Raw genomic sequence first — 18308 nt, 5'->3', positions numbered from 1 at the left:
AGTAGCCTGCAGCATGCTCTTTTGAGAGTTTGGAATACTGGCTACTTGCGTATCTTCAATTCTCCAAAGCCCTCAGGCCAGCATGGTCAGATCGTTGTTCTGATTAATGTCTCGTATCAACCTGGGTTTATGTGAGTACGGAGGTGTTTCCATGGTCCCTATCGTTGTTTGGTGGTGGCTAACAAGGTGCTCAGTGCTCAGTGCGCGCACGGCTCGCGGCTCACTCACAGCTGTGACATGTGCTTCTAGCAAAGAGCGGGGCATCTGTTTAATGGCTCGTCGCAGCGCTTCATTCGCTAATTCCATCCACCACCCTTGCGCTTAAGGACAGACTGACACTTCAATTCAGCTCAAGTCCACGACCTAGCCTCGCATTCCCATCTTCGACCGCAGTAAGGCTGAAATAACCTCCCACTTCTGATGCCACGTCCGTCATCCGGAAAGCCTACTGCATGCCGATAGAACACTACGCACGTTATATATAAGCGCTGCCATAAAGATTGGCTGTTCGCTCTCTACCTGACCCTCGGCCTTCTGATCGCAGTCCCCATCCAGGACTCTTGTCATGACAGTGAACAGGTGACGTGGTATCATGTCTTTCACGAACGCACCCATCTCCCGTGGTCTTGTCTATGGACTCATCGGCACATCCATTGCTGCCAGCCTTCTGGACGTCAAGCACTACTGCTACATCCTGGTCGACACCCACCTTTGGCGGTTCCATCAGACATGGCGGACGTTGATATTCCAGCTATGTTACACCAACTCCTCCGAGGTGCTCTTCGCCGGCATGACGCTATACCATATGCGAACAATTGAGCGTTTCTGGGGATCGAGGAAGTACGCTGTAAGTTGCCGAGGACGATCGCACGAGGTACTCGCTCAGGCTATACTTTTCGTTGATAACTAATGCAACTGGTAGTCTTTCATCATCGTGACACTAATGCTTACGAGCATTTTAACCCCTGGCATCCTCGCCTTCGTCCTGCGGCCACTTACCCTCGGTCTGTTCAACTATCTCCCTGCAGGACCGACACCGGTCATATTTGCGGTGCTCGCCCAATACCATGCTATGGTACCGCACATGTACAAATACAGACTGGCCACATCGTCGTCCGCGCCGGCAAATGGGCAAGTCCCCGGCATTACGTTCTCCAACAAATCGTACATCTACATGATGGCCGGCCAGTTGGCACTGTCGCAGTGGCCCGGGTCACTCTTGGGCGCTCTGATCGGCTGGGTTGTGGGATACTCGTGGAGAATGGAAATCTTGCCACGATCGTTGACCAAGTGGCGGCTTCCCGGCTGGATGGTGGGAGTCCGTACGCAGCGACGAAGTGAGGAATTCGAAGGCTTGAGGCGCAGACTAGAAGGGGAGGACGCGTCGACCGCCACGACCAGTGGTGCACAAGTAGGAGGAGAAGCTGGCCGACGCAGAACCATGGGCCAGCAGTTCATGGACACCTTTCGAGGAGCTTTCTAGAAATCGTTAACGAGACTATATCCTCTGCTAAATAAAGCGCCTACCTACGTACATCCGTCGAAGCCAATAAGTGATGCGTGGGAGCTCGGCCTGCAATGAAAGTATATGCATGCAGTCCTTCCGGATTTGGGCCCGCTGCCGTGGATTCGAATATCGGTCGGTCCCTTCAGATGGCACACCAGGGCGTAGTAATAGCTGTCGCTGGCCGCAAGCTTCGGAGAGCGGCTCAGGCGTGCCAAAGTTGAAGTTGACTGAGGCCAACGCGAGCCTAGCAAGTGCGATCATAGCTAAACGATGCTCAAGTATAAGAATAGGCTTATAGTCAACGCTAATATGTACGGCTTACTATTTACGAAGTGACTCGTACGGCGGCCTGCGTACGGAATGCAGTAGGCGCTGGCTTGTATCAGCTGACTGAGCCTCGACACCCATGCCTCCTGCCACTCGTGCCCAGCGGCAGATAGGCGAAATTAACGGCATGCACGTATCCATGTATTTATGTAGGTATATTCAATATTTCTCTCTCCAACCAGCACCGCTGCAACTGCAACGTGGCGACGCGGGTAGAAGAAACATCAAAGGTTTGCACACAGCCCACTGCGCTTCCTCAAGCATTCCCGCACGCTCAATCGGCGGTCATCCAAACCTACCTATCATCTAACATACCAGGCCCGCGCCGCTGGCAGGGTCTGTGTGGGTGTTTGTGCTGTGTAATGTGTTCGGCTGATAGCCGTGCCGCACAGATGTCGGCAGGGTCTCACTTCAAGCTGTGCGACTGTCCACTTCGCAACCTTACTCTTAGGAACGCTGCCTCGCACGCCGTACGCGTAGCATGACCTGGTAGTTCTTAGTCGGAGGAGGCGATGCACACCACGAGTGTGTGCCGAAGCCAAACGTTGGCTTATTTATAGAAATGTTTGCGGGTTGGCTAAGCGAGCACACGACTGCGTCGGTCACATACCCTAGTAAGCAGCATGCAGTAGGCAAAAGACGTCTAGAGAAGCATGGCGAATGAAGACGCAATATTAGCGGAACCATTTTTGGACAGACTTTCTGCCACGCCAGCCACGCACGTTACGCCCGGGGCTAGCAAGAGGAAAGGAACGAGGCAGAGCGTAGGAGTCGATGTGATTCACCAGATTCTTCTGGGACTATTGCCCTTCTGGGGGGCTAGCTGGGGATCCCGCCAGGCCGGCGACCTGCGCCGTTACTGTAAATGGCAGATTAGCAGGGATTGAGGGGGGGTGTTGCAGTGTTCCAGCATGTCAGCCATTTCTTGTTTTACATACGCCCAATTTAACATGCCCCTAACGAGTAACTTTCTTTCTTGCGCTGACCCGCCCGGACCTGCATAAGCCGCCATTTCCATTCTTCAAGGTACCTGGAGCAGCGATGCAGCGATCCGGCGCTGCCACAGTACCGCATGTTTGGCAATGGATTTCCTCTGCCTGCCTGGCCTGCCACACCCAAACCACAGTGACCACACCCCATCATCCCATCCTTGTCCATCTGTCGTCCAACCCCATACTTCAAATGTAATAATCAGCCGCCGCCGGCAGAAGCGTTCCATCATCAATTCCCAATTCCTCCTTTTTTCCCGGTTCTGCACTACACTCACTCACTACATACCACTTTTCCTTCGATCGATACCCGGCACTCATTGCTTCTTCGCTATAATCCACTCACCTTCGCCCGCCCTTGCGCCCTATAATAAGACTTCTTGTTGGATAATTACTTTTCGCAGTCCTCCCGGCCTTTGTCTTCTCGCGCGTGTTCGATAATCTCCGCGTTCCCTATCTGTCTGGTGTACCCCGTAAAAAAGTTACATAGCCGCCCGGAAATTTGGCCCTCGAGTTTCGCGCGTCTCCCCATCCATGGTACGGAACCATCGATCGATTCCGTAACGAACACCAAACCGCGGATCAGGAAAGGTAGAGAGAGGAGAAAAATTCGGAAAGAGCCATAGGTCGCTTCGAAAACTATACCATGTCTTTGCTGTGACGACGAGTGCGATCCATTCAAGATTGTTATTGTTGGTGCTAGGAAGTCGGTCGTAGGAGTCCAAGATGAACGCCTTCTCTAGTCGAGGGCCGGGTGCCAATGGCTACGAGGGAGGAGGGATCCGACCACTGCAACCATTGCAGCCGTTGCGCACGAATCAGGGACCGAAACCAAGTCTGCTCGTCGATGGTTACAGGCACGAGGCCGATAATGGCGACACGAAGCCGCGCTATAATCCTGTAGGACATGCCCATCTTGACCATGCCCGGCCGCCCCCTAGCATACTAATTTACTTGCGTAGATGAACCCCGATAGAGTGCAGAGCTCGGTGCTTGTAGATCTGAAAGACCCCGTGCAGGTACACCTGCTTACCGAAACTGCTATGCTCGACAGCAAAGAGTACGAGATCCTGTCCCAGGAGGAGGTGGACGACTTGAAGAAGCAATGCCAACTCCTCAACCAGCGGATAGAGAAGACGCGCTCCAGTCTGGCCATCCAGTCCAAATATCGAGATGCTGCCATCTCCATGGCCAGGCTATACTCGCCGACCAACCCCAAGCGAGGCCTCTTAGGGAACAGAGCATCTGGAGGCGACGCCGCTCGCGAGGCGGAAGCTGAGCGGGAGGCGATACAGAAGAAATGCGAAGATTTGGCCTCGGAGCTCTGGCAGTTGGAGAAGCGCGTGATGGAACCGCAAAGGAGGCTGCTCCAGCACACCGCCGGCATCCTGCAGATGACGCACAAGGTTGCTACCAAGGGCACATCAACCCCCAAGATGCCATCGCTGAACGGCATACCCGCAAGCCCCGAAAGCATGTTTACCGGGTCGAATGGTCGGAACAGCCTAGAGCCGCCAGACGACTTACTATTCGACGAAGGAAGCTTGTATCAGTCCATCGAGGACATGGCCAACTTTGGTGCGGATATTCCGAAGAAGAATACCATAGAGATACCCCCAAAATCGCCCGTACGACAACAAACGAGAGAACTGACGGAGGAGAGTGACCGGTTACGCATGGAAAACATCCAGCTCAAACAAGAAGCGGATTCTCTAAGGACACAACTGGAGGAACTTAAGGGGCAAGGTAACAACGACCAGCTGATAACCGACACAGAACGGAAGTTGGAGATGTACAACCAACAGCTTCGGGAGCTCGTGGTGAACGCGAACCCGGCCAAGAACAATGCCTACAAAGCACCTCCTTCTGGTCAGCTAGAACCCGGCGAGATGATAGGCAGCCACCTAGACTACCTAGAAGGAGCGCTGGCAGAGATCAGAAGCAGCCAAGGCAACAACCCCGAAGCTATAGAGGCCTTCCATACCGCCAATCAGCAGATGCAGGCGCTTCTCCTGTCACACGGCAGCGTTGGTTATCCTAGCCCACCTCTAGAGGAGGCTGATCTAAATGATCAGTTCGATTACATGCAGGACGGTATTCGCGAGGCAGGACAGCTTATGGAGCGAGCCGCGGCCCTTTCGACGGCAAGCTCGGCAGACAAACAAAAGGGGGAGCAGTCCGAGGCTGTCCTTATGGGTCTGTGGGATATCATCCAGACAGGCCTAGCAGATGCCGAGCAGCGCAAGCGCGACCGTAGGAAGACGCGCATGGACAAGGGTTACAGTCCCGAGGAGGAGGACATGTCCGACAACGAAGGCTTCGACCCCAATGAGACTTACTCGCTCCAGGCCTTCTCCGCCAAGGTACAGTGGCTCTTCTCACAGGCTGCTAGCCTCAAGGATAAGCAAGGTGTCCTTCAGCGACAGATCAAGCAGCAGCGCGAGCTGAACAACAAGTCGGACGTGGAGAAGGAAGAAGCCATGAAGGCCAAGGACGAGGAAATTGATCAAACGCGTAGCCAATTAGCCCAGCTAGAAAGGGAGGCGGACGGCATACGCCAACAGCTCTCCGACGCCCTAACGGAACTCGATACAGCGCATAACAGCCAGAAGATGGACTCGGAACAAGAGGCAGCTATCAAGGAAGCCACGGAAAAGCTCAAGGAACGCAACGCCAAGATTGCGTCGCTGGAAGCCGACAGCCGGGATATCCAGATGCGCCTGTCAACGGCCGAGGCCAACGTCGCCATTGCCAAGGCGCAGCTTCGGGACGCCAACGAGGCCAAGAGCACGGCGGACAGGGCCGTCGCCGCGAAGGAGGCCGACGTCACGGCCAAGGCGGACGAGCTAAAGGCCAAGCAGTCCGAAATCGAGGAGCTGATGGGCCAGTTGGCCGAGTTTAAGATGCGCGCAACCATGGCCGAGGCGGAGCTGGACGGTGCCTACGGCAGCCGCCGCGAGCGCGCCCTCGAGGCCGCGGCCCTGTACGACAAGGACGGCACCAAACAGCTACAGGCCCGGGTCGACGAGCTCCAGCCTCGCGTCGCCGAGCTCGAGACGGAGCTGCGCGGCACTGTCAAGGACCTCAAGGACATCACCAAGCAGGCCATCGATGCCGAGGCCAAGATCGCCGACCTCGAGGCCGAGCTCGACAAGACGTCCCAGCAGGCCCGCCGCGAGAAGGAGGAGCTCCAGGAGGCCCTCGACCGCGAGAAGCTCTCCCGCGGTGCTCTGAGCCCCGGCATGGTGCCCCTTTCCCCTGGCGGATCGCGCGGCAGCTCCATCGTGACGGACTCCTACCGCGAGGCCCTCCGCTCCGAACGGAAGAAACACGACGAACAACTCAGGGTAAGTACTGATTTTTCTCATGTACACACTCGCCCAGACCGAGCCACTTACACCCAAATGCCGAAACGTAACAAAAAGCTGACCAATCTGCAATACAGGCCGAGCAAGCAAACCGCAGAAAACTCGAAGAAGAGCTCCGCGCACTCAAGAGAGCCCAAGGCCCCGGCAAGAGCCCCCTCAGCCCGCGGGTATAACCTCGAAAAAGTCCTTGCTGGCACCTCCATTTCGACTCCTATCTTTTGTTCCTCCTTTTTGCGGTTTATATCAGGACCCCTCACGATTGTTACTCATTATATATGCCCCCCCTCCCCCAACACACTCCTATTCCTACGCTGTTTCCTCGCTTATTACTACGTCCTCTGGCCTGGTCACAACACATCTCTTCGCACACTTATTCATCCTACCTGTTCGCCTGTACAAATTACTCTTATCTCTCACGACACAAACGCTCTACATCTACCTACCTACTTCTACTTGTTGGGTATCGGGTCTATTTGGATTTGGACATGCGAGCCCATTCATATAGACTGCGCTCCATTGTTGCTTTTCGCTTCTTTTTCTGGCCGTTTTGCTTTTATTTTATATTTTTTGGGTAGAAAGGGAATGTGGGACAGGGCAGCTGTGCCTGCCTCCTTTTCCCCTTGGAGAACATGTGGTGGCACTTGCATTGGTTGGTTTGGAGGGAATGAAGACTATTGGATCTATCTATCTTGCTGTTTGTTGCTACTATAGTACATATTTGGTCGTCCGGGGTGACGGGTTAAGAAATGGTTACAGCCGGAGTGGTGGACTAGGCGAGCACGCCTCACATGATGATGTGTATGTATTTTATGTATTCGAAGAGAGCCACTATATGCTTGGCTGACACATTGCGCTTGCCCATTGGTAGGCCGGGCGTCGCTTGAACACCGACTTGCATGTTATATTACCTTCCAACATGGTCGTGAACATTGAATAGAGTGATCATACATAGAGGGATGATAACTGCTTCACGTAGGAAATTCGCAACGTTTCTAACAGAAGAAAACTCGGTGGGAACGTTGCCTAGTGGTAGGCTCGGAGGGCGATTATACTCGAGTTAAATATCAAATACTACAACAGAGAAAATCATGACAGTTTGGGACACTTGCAGAACTTTGGTATGCTGCCACCAGCGTTATGGTCTTTTATCAATAGTGACTTCGTAGCTAGAGAGCCAATTTCCACTACCTGGACGATAAGCGTCCAGGGCTGGGTATCTTAAATCATACGGTATTAGTGGCCCATCATCCCAAGCCTCGTCCCCTTTTTGTACATGATACAGAACCCCAGCTGACAGGCCCTATTGTAAGTTCGTTGCGTCGTAAAAGCGATGGGACCTTTACTTCATCCCCACCCATCAAAGTCCATGCATGAAAAACCAATATCATTATGTCATCCGTCATTGCCTTGCGCGCCAGAAATGTTGAACGTGTAGAAACGAAAAGAGCTCGTAACGTCTTCGATGAAATTAGGAAGCAATCGACGACTTTACAGCATCATCAAACCGAAACCGGCAGCGGCAAGGAAAGCACCCGCCGGGGCAATGGTCTTCATAGCAGCGGGGTTGGAAGAAGTCTGAGAAGGAGCCTCCGGGTTGGTGGCGGTGGAGGTTGACTCGGCCTGGGTCTTGGTGGTGAAAGTGCTACCATCGCTGGTGACAGTGGTCTCGACCTCGGAGGTGTTGGTGGTAACGGAGGCAGATCCAGACTGAGTCTCGGAAGGGCTCGCGCTGTCGGTTCCGCTAGCGCTGCTGAAGATGGTGGACTTGCCAGTGGAGGTGATGGAAGAACCATCAGACTCAATGGTAGTCACAACGTCCTGGGTGCTGATAGGGACGGGGACGCCACCAAAGATGGTAGTCTGTGAAACGGTGGAGGTGATGGTTGATCCATCGGAGGTGATAGTGGACAGGATGTCAGAGGTCGTCACTGCGCTCTGGGAGCCTGTAGCAGTTGCCGAGCTGCTCAAAGAGTCCTGTATATTTTGTAAGTATTCGATCGAAATGGATGTCAGAATGCAACGTGGTCACTTACACCAGACTTGCCAGTAGCAGTCACAGTGGTGGTGGCAGAGGGAGCCGAGCCAGTGACGGAGCCGCCAATGCCTTCGATGTCAACACCAACGGAAGCGCATTGGGTCTTGCCCCACATCTTGACGACGGCGGCATCACTCTGAGGGCAGGATTGATCCGAGCAGTCTCTAATGCCGTAGATGAAATCCTTGTTGGAGCACAGACAGCGCCAATCACCGCCGCTGCAGTTGAAGTCGGAGGCTTTGTTCACCATGCTGGGAATGCAGACAGTCTATATTGAGGTAGAGTTAGCACCTAGTTTGCAAGGACGGTTTCAACATGCTTGATGAGTGCAGGGAGATAGTACTTACGCCACACTGAGGGAAGTTATCAGGGAGCGACTGGGCCGAGACAAGGGCGGAAGCACCCAGGATCATAATAGCACTCTTCATTTTGGCGGGTGTGTATTGGTTCGAGAGATCTGGCGACGAAGAACGCGTGAGTATTGTACGGATGTGTTTAGTCTGAACAAGAAAATGATGCTCGAAACGGTGCCAAAAGGACAAGATAGACGAGAAGGCTTGTTCTGCAGAAAGACAAGACTTGGGAGATGCTGTGGATGTTTGGACGAGAACGGTGAAAGTCTGAAAGTTGGAGTGCGATGTGGAAGAAGAAGAGACTTGGGAGACGAGCAGAGGGAATTTGGGGATTCAAATGGGCCTCGACTGCAGAGATCTGTCTTGGTTGGACGTTGCTGGGAAGTCTCGGGGAGGACAGGAAGAGAGGCAGGGAAGGTGCGATGGTTGGCGTGAGAGTTCTGACCGATGATGTGTACAGAAGCCATCTCAGATTACTCGCGGCAGGTGCAACTGCGACTGCGAGTACAGAGGCTGGAGTTCTGACGAGAGTACATGTGTGCAGTTGCAGCACGGTATAGGGAAGGTGGAAGGTGGAAGGTGGTCCAGGGAGAGGGAAGGAAGGAAGGGGCCGGCAACACTTGAAGCCACACTTGCATCCCATCCTATTGCATCCCATTCCATCCCGTGTTTCGTTTCTGATGTCTGGCAGGCAGCCCCGTTCCGGCAAGCAGTGTCCGAGCAGGTGGGTGACAATGTTGACTTACATCTCTTGAAAGTGATTAGTGGGAGTATTAGGTACCTAAAGTAGGTCGGGATATGGTATTAAGGTTAGAGGTCGAAGAGTGAGGATCCTTGTGTGGTGGTTGAGTCCAGGGAGAGAGTCGAAGGGGAGGGAGGGCGGCAGGTCGTTATATAATCCCATCGTCTACCATCCGCGAGCCGGCAAACCTGTGTTTCCTTGGTCCTGCAACTCAGTTCAAGCCTGTTCTACAGACCGACGATGCAGACCTACTACGTAAGTCGTGTATTGACTGCCCTCTTTTTCCATGGCAGCTTGTCATTCGCTAGCATGTCCCATCCATGCCATGCGGGTTTAAGTTGCTTTGCAGGTTGCAGCCGCTAGCAGCACGTCGTGGTATTTGCACCAACCTCCCTCTCCACCTGCTCTAAAAGCTCTGCCCCTGTCTGCCTGTCCTCTCCTACCTCCCAGCAACCTATATCCCTGCCTAGCACCTGGGCATCGACCTCCCTGACGAGCCAGCTCCTGCTAGTACCGCAATCATCACCTACGTCCGCATCAGAATCGTTCGCATTTGTTTCCCGCCCGCCTTCCCTAGTTCAATCGGTGGCTGTAGCGTGCCCGCCGTTCATGTCAACCCGCCATTGCTTACCTACACTTACCTCATTGTGGGGGGGTTCTGTGACCCGTTTTTTGTTTCCTGGGAATCGAAGCTCCGACAGGAACTACATACAGTACATCATCACCTCTGGCGGGCCCGGCAAGCCGGCTCGTTCAGGCTAGTCTGTGTCTTGGAAGGGAAGAGGATATGCATATGGGTTATGATATCAACAAAGAAGTGATCCATCAATTGACTGCTGTCTGGCTCGGCGCCATCGTGGCAGATCTCCGATTCTACGGTTGCGACGGCTCCAATCGAGAGCCAACAGCGCTGAAAGAAGAAAGCACACCAACGTCAACCAATCTACTGCTGGTAGTGTTGGCAGAATGCTGGTACTACTAGCCTTGTTTCCTTCTTCGAGCTGCACGACGTAACATTGAAGGTTGATAATGTCTGCAAGCCATTGTTTTTCAGGATACAGCGACCTGGGCATGGGCCTGGGCCTCGTCTTTTCCCCCCTACCCCAGTCGCCCACCGCCCCTACCCCCTACCTACTTACTACCATGTGTAATCGAATAGTTCAACTGTTCTGGTCAATAAGATTTGCTCGACCAATGGCATGTATGTACGACTAAACCTATGCCCCTGCCATTTCCCGACCATGATATCCTGTTTTATACCTGGCCTAGCTCGGATGAACATAGTGTGGTGCTACCGAGCTCGTCTTGTTGATCTTGATTACATAGTCAAGCTCACCTTGCGGACTGACGTCCTCTATTTGATGCAGCATGGACCATCGGATTTATTGCCTACCTAGTTGTAGATGTCTTCATCGTCACCTGGCTGGAGATGGATGGTGTACATGCAATTACGGCTGGCGTGCTGCATGTTTCACGAACGATCGGTTTCAAACCATCATCGCCTGCACCTGCACCTGCACCTGCACCTGCAGTCCCAGCTGTACATACTTTACCTATGGCCTGATGCTTGCTGTTTCCATTGGGAGTCTATACATCGGATGACAGACAATGCATGCGATGGAATAGATGAGAGGCGGGCAGCGAGACGGGCCGGCACCGTCCACCGACTTTCGAACGCTACCCAAAACAAGGCACGACAGCAGTGTTGCTTCTGGAAGAACGCATCGCAAGGGTTGAGGTCAAGATTCGACGATCGAAGTGGCTGGAGCTTAGTTGTTGGCAAGAACTCATTGGCTAGCGGGGTCCCGCAAAGCCACGTTACCGGGTTGGGCCTGGCGCAATGTTTTTTCACTGCGAGACTGCTCGACAGTGAATAACGGCGCTAGCCGGCCAGCCATCCAGAAAAAAAAAGAGAAAAACAAAAAAACCGGGAAACAAGACCTTGGAAAAGGCAGTGACGTGGATCGACAGGCTGTCCCACAGGTTGACATGGAAACACCACACAGCGTGTGCTCGATGCTTCTGGACGCCCGCGTACATTGATACCTGCCTGTCTGCCTTCCTGCCTGCTCGTCTATAAATCAATAAGGGTGAATGCCAATTCGAACCATTTGCGCTCATACTTGGCTAGCGCAACCGCAAGTGCCAGCAGCACGATGCGGCAGAATCCGCATTGATGTCATCCAGTTGCCAGAACGGGAACCTCTCAAGCTACATCGAGTCTGTACCCCCCCACCTAAAGCGATCCTGGTGGCCATGCACGGCGATCCTGGCTGGAGATCTCTCCAATCTCTCGACGCTATGCAGCTGAATCCCAGAAGCAGGATGGAGCCCGTCGGTCCCAACCGCCTTTCATTCACATTTTCTCACCAGGTACTACGTGGAGCACGCTGGAGAGTGGATGGTAGTGGCATGCAAACGCTTAAACTGATATTGCGTGTCTGGTCGGGGAGGATCATCTAGGTTAGGTGCTCGTGGAAGCCGTGGCTGCGTGGCACGGTTTTCTGCTGGCAGCAGGTGTATGCCGAGTAGGCCGTTTTCGCGTGACGAAATAGCACCCCTCCCTCGGCCCCTCCGCCTTTCCCTCTCGCAGAGCAAAGTTCAGCTTGCAGTCAGGCAGTCGATCATCTTTCATTTTTCTTTCGCGTCCAATCCAGTGTACCTAGGTACGCCTCTCCCCACAACCCGTGGGCCATGGCTGGCAACTCTGTTTCTGCTTTGACAAGGCCCAGATCTCTGTTCGCGACCTGTCCCCGTCCATCGGCCTATCAACCTCAAAAGTCTATCAGAAACAGTTGAGCGTCACCTGGACAACAACTACAAGGATGCCACCAAACCATGTTCGTCATCGTGTGTGTAAATACCCATCTCCCCCCAACGCGGTGTGAATCTGGGTCTTTCTAGTGCGAAAATGACGAGATCGACAAAAACCACCCACTCACTGCGGCTCCAGGATAGTCACATCAAGTAGTGATCAATAGCTGAGTTGTTGCTACTAGGGTCGGCTTACGTACAGCTGGACATCTGGCTCACAACAGATGTCGGCTAATGACAGCAGAGGCCTCCCTTCGCATATTTGCCTTGTTGCCCTCTTTCCGAGGAGGGGAAGCACGGGGAGTTGCTGCATTCTCGTTAGGTGAAACCTGCCTGGGTGTATGCAAACGGGCAGCCCGCTTGCCCAATGGGTGTGTTCCCACGGTTTCCAGCGATGACGACGCCCATGAGGGAAGACAACTACTCTTGGGTTCTGTGGACGAACACTGATCTACAGCTGCCAAAAGGCGACGGTCTCTGGGCTCGACACGGGCTGATCTGCCGCCCAGAACGGATGTTCTACCCAAGCCCGGTTCGATTGAAGGATTGTCCGCATGTGAGCTAGTTGGCTAACCTAGCTGTGTACCGACATGGCCGAGTTGGCTACCGTCTTTTGGACATGACGTCTCAATGGTAGCCGGAAGCCATCGTCCGACTTTGGTGTTTCATTGCCTATCACAAAGAAGCTTACCTGCTTTGGTGGCCGTTCTAGCCATTTGGCCACACCAACCCTGTTGCGTGGCGAAGCCTCGTAATATTGAATAGAGCCAGTTGCACTATCGGTATACACAGATACGCCCAGCCCGACAGCAATGGTTACGTTGCTCACCGCGTTACTTTGGCCCTGCCAAACGCCTTGGAGAAGCGCCTGGTAAAGATCGTCCCGGATGCCTATCATTTTCTGTGTGACGATATGCGATCTCGATACCCACTTCGACGTTGTTCAAAGGAAATTTGACCGCCCTGTTTGTGGTCGCAGCAAATCTCGGCAGGTGTGGTAAGTGTACGGTATAGGGGCGCCGTAGAGTATGGTTTCCTGTCACTTGCCTACCTACCGTCAATCTCTGGTGTTTGCGGGACCTAAACCTGCGGCCACTTTCTGATGGCCTCGAAACGGCTGCTGTATAATCTTGAGTTGCAGTCACTTCCTGTCGCAATACGCATAGAGAGGGTAGAAGGGTTAATGCGACCATTTCACCACGGAGACGAATTCATCTTCACGTGACCCTCTTGTCTCGCCAACTTCATAAAAAATACGAGTACAAAGCCGTCAGCTCTGCAGATCGCGCACGAGGACATTTTTCCTTCTGTGAAACATTCATGTCTCGCAATTGACTCTTCGCTTTGATGGTTCAACCGAAGCTGGTTTGTTCTAGAAGATCAGCCCCCTGGCCCAGCCCCTGACCCAGTCGCCCCTCTATTGACTGCAGCGTAGAGACCAGATGCATGCAATGTTCGGGTCCCTGGGTTGGAGGCCCTCTCTGACAGTCCCTTTTTGATTCGGCCACATACCTAGTTTGGTACCACCAGTCTTGAAGAGCTTGGGCAATCGTTGGAAGATATCAATGCCTGTTTTTGGCCTAAGCCTGCCAAGCCCCCTTTTCTGCTCCAACAGTGGTCACCATAGCAGTTGGAAGCTAGTAGGTTAATACAACATGGTTTACAGTCAGCCTTTCCCCGCGATGTTGTTATCAAGCCTTTCAGACTATAAAATCAACAGTGTCTGCCGATTGCACATTCCTATTATCTATTTGTCTCCTAGCCTTGGCTTTATGACGATGATGGTAACGGCCTGGACTAAGCCCAGCCGCTTGTTCAGGCGTTTACCTGAAAAGCACAGCAACTAATGTCACGTCAGAAACTAGGGAGTGATTGTTTAATATTTGTTCATTGAGCTCGCAAACCGCCTTGCCACCCTGCCCGTGAGAAGCACTGTGGCAGGCAAGGGACCGACTTACGAAAACACCAGGACCTGTTGAATGTGTATCTCTACCATAGAAAACCAAAACGCAAAATGGGAAACATAACCTTATCCATAGTACAATGCATCGATGCGTCAACGTTCGGTACCTCACCGCTTGAGGGACCTCGCACATGGACAAAACCCCCAAAAGCCATCAGGGCCACCGGGGGAATTGGCCGTAATCAAATCCCAAAACATTATGTATATCCATCATCAGCCGTCTCATATCGTCATCTCTTCCCGGAAACCTTATCGTTACGATGCAGCACTTAACCACTGCACATCACGCAAGATTCGGGGTTCTCAATGCTGCCTGTGAAGTTTGTCAGTTGATGGAACTCAAAACGCTTAATGCTATAGGGATACGGGGCAACTTACAGGCCAGCACAGCTTCGTTGTAGATATCAAACTCACGCTCCTTGCTCTCATCACCCTTGTCCTCTTCTTGGCCAGGCGTCTTCTTGCCCTGGAGAACTGGCTCAGACTCGTCCTTAACCTTCTCATCCGGCTCAGTGGGCAGAGCCTTGGGGCTCTCGCCCTCCTCAACATCAGCCTTGAAGGGCACGGTCTTGATTGGCGAAGGTGCAGGTTGCTGGACCTGGGCCGCGGGCGGAGGGGTGGTGCTTGGCGTGGGCATGCCACCAGGGCTGCTGGCAAGGCTGTTGTTCGCCATGGGTCTAGGTCCCGCAGCAGGGGAGGAGGGGTGAGATACGTAGCTGCCGGACGGGGGGTGCGCGCTTCTTCAGGGCTCCTATCCGTGAAACTTGGCTATCCTCAACCTTCAGCTGTTCCTGGTCCACGGTGAACTGGATAGGAGCAGCAGCAGCTTGCGTTCTCAGATAGTACATGCCCGTCTTCAAACCGAGCTTCCACCCCGCGAAGTGCATGCTGGTGATCTTACCCATGGTAGGATCACGCATGTGGATGTTGAGAGATTGGGACTGATCAATGAAGGCACCACGGTCAGCCGCCATCTGCACAACGGTACGCTGTGAGATCTCCCAGACAGTCTTGTACAAAGCCTTGACCTCAGCAGGGATGTTGGGAATGTTCTGGATGGAACCACCCTCGGCGATGATGCGGTTCTTCATGTTGTCAGACCAGAGACCCATGTCAACAAGATCCTTGAGCAACCAGGGGTTGACGACTTGGAATTCACCAGCCAGGACACGACGTGAGTAGATGTTGGAGGTATAGGGCTCGAAGCACTCGTTGTTGCCCAGGATCTGGGACGTCGAGGCGGTAGGCATAGGTGCCATCAGCAAACTGTTGCGAATACCGTGCTGCTTGATCTGCTCCTTCAGAGAGGCCCAGTCCCAGAGATCGGACGGGGTGACATTCCACATGTCATACTGAAGGATACCCTGGGAGACGGGACTACCCTCGTATGTGGAGTAGGTGCCCTCGACTTGGGCAATCTTCATCGAGGCGGTCAAGGCAGCGTGGTAGATTGTCTCGAAGATCTGCTTGTTCAGCTGTTTAGCCTCGGGTGATTCGAAAGGCATGCGAAGAGCCAAGAAGGCATCCGCAAGACCCTGGACACCAAGACCAATGGGACGATGACGCATGTTGCTGTTGCGTGCCTCAATGACGGGGTAGTAGTTGACATCGATGATCCTGTTCAGGTTACGGACGACAACCTGCGTGACCTCATGGAGCTTCTGGAAGTCGTACGTGCCCGAGTTGTAGTCGACAAACGCGGGCAGAGCCAGCGAAGCCAAGTTGCAGACGGCGACCTCATCAGGGGCCGAGTACTCGATGATCTCAGTGCACAGGTTGGAGCTGCGGATGGTACCCAAGTTCTTCTGGTTGCTCTTGCGGTTGCAGTGATCCTTGTAAAGCATAAAGGGGTTACCAGTCTCGGTCTGGGCCTCGAGGATGGCGTACCACAACTTCTGGGCCTTGACCGTCTTACGGCCCTTGCCCTCCGCCTCGTACTTCTCATACAGGGCCTCGAACTCATCACCATAGACATCAGCAAGACCAGGGCACTCGTTGGGGCACATGAGGGTCCACTCTCCGTTCTTCTCGACACGCTTCATGAACAGATCCGGAATCCACAGAGCAAGGAAAAGATCACGGGCACGGATCTCCTCCTTGCCGTGGTTCTTGCGGAGGTCAAGGAACTCGAAAACATCAGAGTGCCAAGGCTCCAGGTAAATGGCGAAAGCACCGGGGCGCTTGTTGCCACCCTGGTCGACGTATCGAGCAGTGTTGTTGAAGACACGGAGCATGGGCACGATGCCATTGGAGGTGCCGTTGGTGCCAGCAATGTAAGAACCGGTGGCTCGGATGCGATGAACATTGAGACCGATGCCACCCGCCATCTTTGAGATCATAGCACAAGTCTTCAGGGTGTCATAGATTCCCTCAATGCTGTCATCCTTCATGTCCACGAGGAAACATGAGGAAAGCTGGGCTTGGGGAGTACCAGCGTTGAACAGAGTAGGAGAGGCGTGTGTGAAAAACTTGCTCGACATGAGGTTGTAGGTCTCAATGACCTTCTCGACATCGTCTCCCCAGATGCCGACAGCGACACGCATGATCATGTGCTGGGGTCTCTCGGCAATCTTGCCGTTGAGCTTGAGGAGATATGAGCGCTCCAGAGTCTTGAAGCCGAAGTATTGGTAGTTGAAGTCTCGATCGTAGACAATAGCTGAGTCGAGCTCCTCCTTGTGCTTCATGACGCACTCGTAGGTCTCCTTGGCAATCATGGGCGATGCCGTGTTGTTCCTGGGGTTGACATAGTGGTAGAGGTCACTGACGACTGAAGACCATTGCTTCTTGGTCTGCTTGTGGAGGTTGGACACGGCAATACGTGCAGCCAGGATGGCGTAGTCTGGATGTGTGACGGTCATGTAGGCGGCGGTTTCAGCAGCCTAGGAGGAAGATGGGTTAGCAAAAGCAATCAAGAGTGGTTGGCAGCAGGCAAACATACCAGATCGTCGAGCTGTGCAGTCGTGACACCTCCGTATACACCGGAGATGACCTTTTGTGTGATGGCAACGGGATCGACATGGTCGGCGTCGAGGCCATAACATAACCTCGAGACACGAGCAGTGATCTTGTCGAATTGGACACGCTCCTGGCGTCCATCTGTTTGATTATGAGTCGGCTGTGCCAGAAAGATAGGGATAGGACCTGATACATACCACGCTTCTTGACATACATGGCGAAGAAGGTTGAGTGTCTTCTGACCCGACGGGGGTGGAGAGATCAGTTGAGACGAGGGGTATTATGAGCGAAGTCCTACAGCAAAGTAGACGTTCTAGCAATTGGGCCTCGGAATGATGTTAAGGCGGGAGCATCTACTGTGGGATAGGAGTAGAAGATGCTGGTATCGTAAAATGATGTGTGTTGTTGAGTGGAAAGTTGGGGTGTTGGAGGAACAACCATCGATTTTGCAAAGGCGGGCCAATTTAAATGGAAATCGCGAACAGGCGCGCCTCTGGATGGTGGAAAACGCGTCGAAAACAAGCTCGGATCAATTGATTGATGTGAAGACAGCCAAAAAGGGTACTTGGGATCTCTTACAAAGACGCCAGAGGCCGGGGGTGCTTTTCAGGCGCATTAATCAGCTCGAGAGGTGCAGGGATGGAAATCCGATACGGCTGGGGGGGGACGGAGCAATCATCAATGGGCTTTGGACGCCTACTAACACGCCAGTGGACGCGCTTTTCCAGCTAAAAACCACTTTACGCGCAGGTTGGTGGGCAAGTGGGGTGGTCGGACTCTGTGTCTTGTCTTACCACCCCTCTCTTGACACATGCACTTGACGTTGACATTGGCATGGGAGGCTTTTTTTTTTTTTTTTTTTTTTTTTTTTTTTACTTTCACCAATTGATACAATCATTGCACATGTTGGCCAAGGCCTCATAGCATCGATAGAGTCCTTTTACGAGTGACTAACATGCTGATGCCGGATGCAATGGCTTGACGATGTAGTGCCGACTTTACCTATAGGCACCCCAGTACGGAGTAGGCACCGTCGCATTTTTTTGATACCGTTGCCAGGCCAGGCCCCACGTACCAAGTGCGCGTTTCCCTGACAGCACTCTGGGGCCCTGTAGAGATTTCCCGTCTAGTAGGTATTATAAAGCAACCTGTCCTCCAGCCGATAGATTATGATACCGATAAAGCCAGTGTCTAGTGACCCCTATCATAGAGGTTGTAGATAGGTACGTGTGTGTATAGTAAGTAGTATTCAGCC

General features: G+C 53.2%; 4 protein-coding genes across 4 annotated transcripts; 2 read left to right on the top strand and 2 right to left on the bottom strand.

Moving 5' to 3' along the window:
• Positions 1-592: 592 nt before the first annotated feature.
• Positions 593-1483, top strand: PG986_009460 (uncharacterized protein; the record flags this gene model as incomplete). Its single annotated transcript, XM_066845682.1, has 2 exons — positions 593-847; positions 923-1483. 2 exons carry the CDS (start codon positions 593-595, stop codon positions 1481-1483), a joined length of 816 nt encoding a protein of 271 aa, XP_066698080.1.
• Positions 1484-3549: 2066 nt separating this feature from the next.
• On the top strand, positions 3550-6358 carry PG986_009459 (involucrin repeat protein; the record flags this gene model as incomplete). Its single annotated transcript, XM_066845681.1, has 3 exons — positions 3550-3723; positions 3786-6170; positions 6269-6358. Coding segments are annotated over 3 exons (2649 nt in total), but the record flags the coding sequence as incomplete, so codon positions are not given.
• Positions 6359-7679: 1321 nt separating this feature from the next.
• On the bottom strand, positions 7680-8654 carry PG986_009458 (uncharacterized protein; the record flags this gene model as incomplete). The annotated part of the gene is made up of 3 exons (XM_066845680.1): positions 7680-8165; positions 8225-8494; positions 8574-8654. The coding sequence occupies 3 exons, from the start codon at positions 8652-8654 to the stop codon at positions 7680-7682; spliced, it is 837 nt and encodes a 278-aa protein (XP_066698078.1).
• Positions 8655-14367: 5713 nt separating this feature from the next.
• On the bottom strand, positions 14368-17269 carry PG986_009457 (ribonucleotide reductase; the record flags this gene model as incomplete). Its single annotated transcript, XM_066845679.1, has 5 exons — positions 14368-14411; positions 14477-14775; positions 14837-16977; positions 17037-17194; positions 17251-17269. 5 exons carry the CDS (start codon positions 17267-17269, stop codon positions 14368-14370), a joined length of 2661 nt encoding a protein of 886 aa, XP_066698077.1.
• Between the last annotated feature and the right edge of the window lie 1039 nt (positions 17270-18308).

This window comes from Apiospora aurea (assembly GCF_038362705.1).
Source record: "Apiospora aurea strain CBS 24483 chromosome Unknown utg000006l_segment0_segment0, whole genome shotgun sequence".
Taxonomy (NCBI): Eukaryota; Fungi; Ascomycota; class Sordariomycetes; order Amphisphaeriales; family Apiosporaceae; genus Apiospora; species Apiospora aurea.
This window is presented reverse-complemented; position numbering and strand designations above follow the sequence as displayed.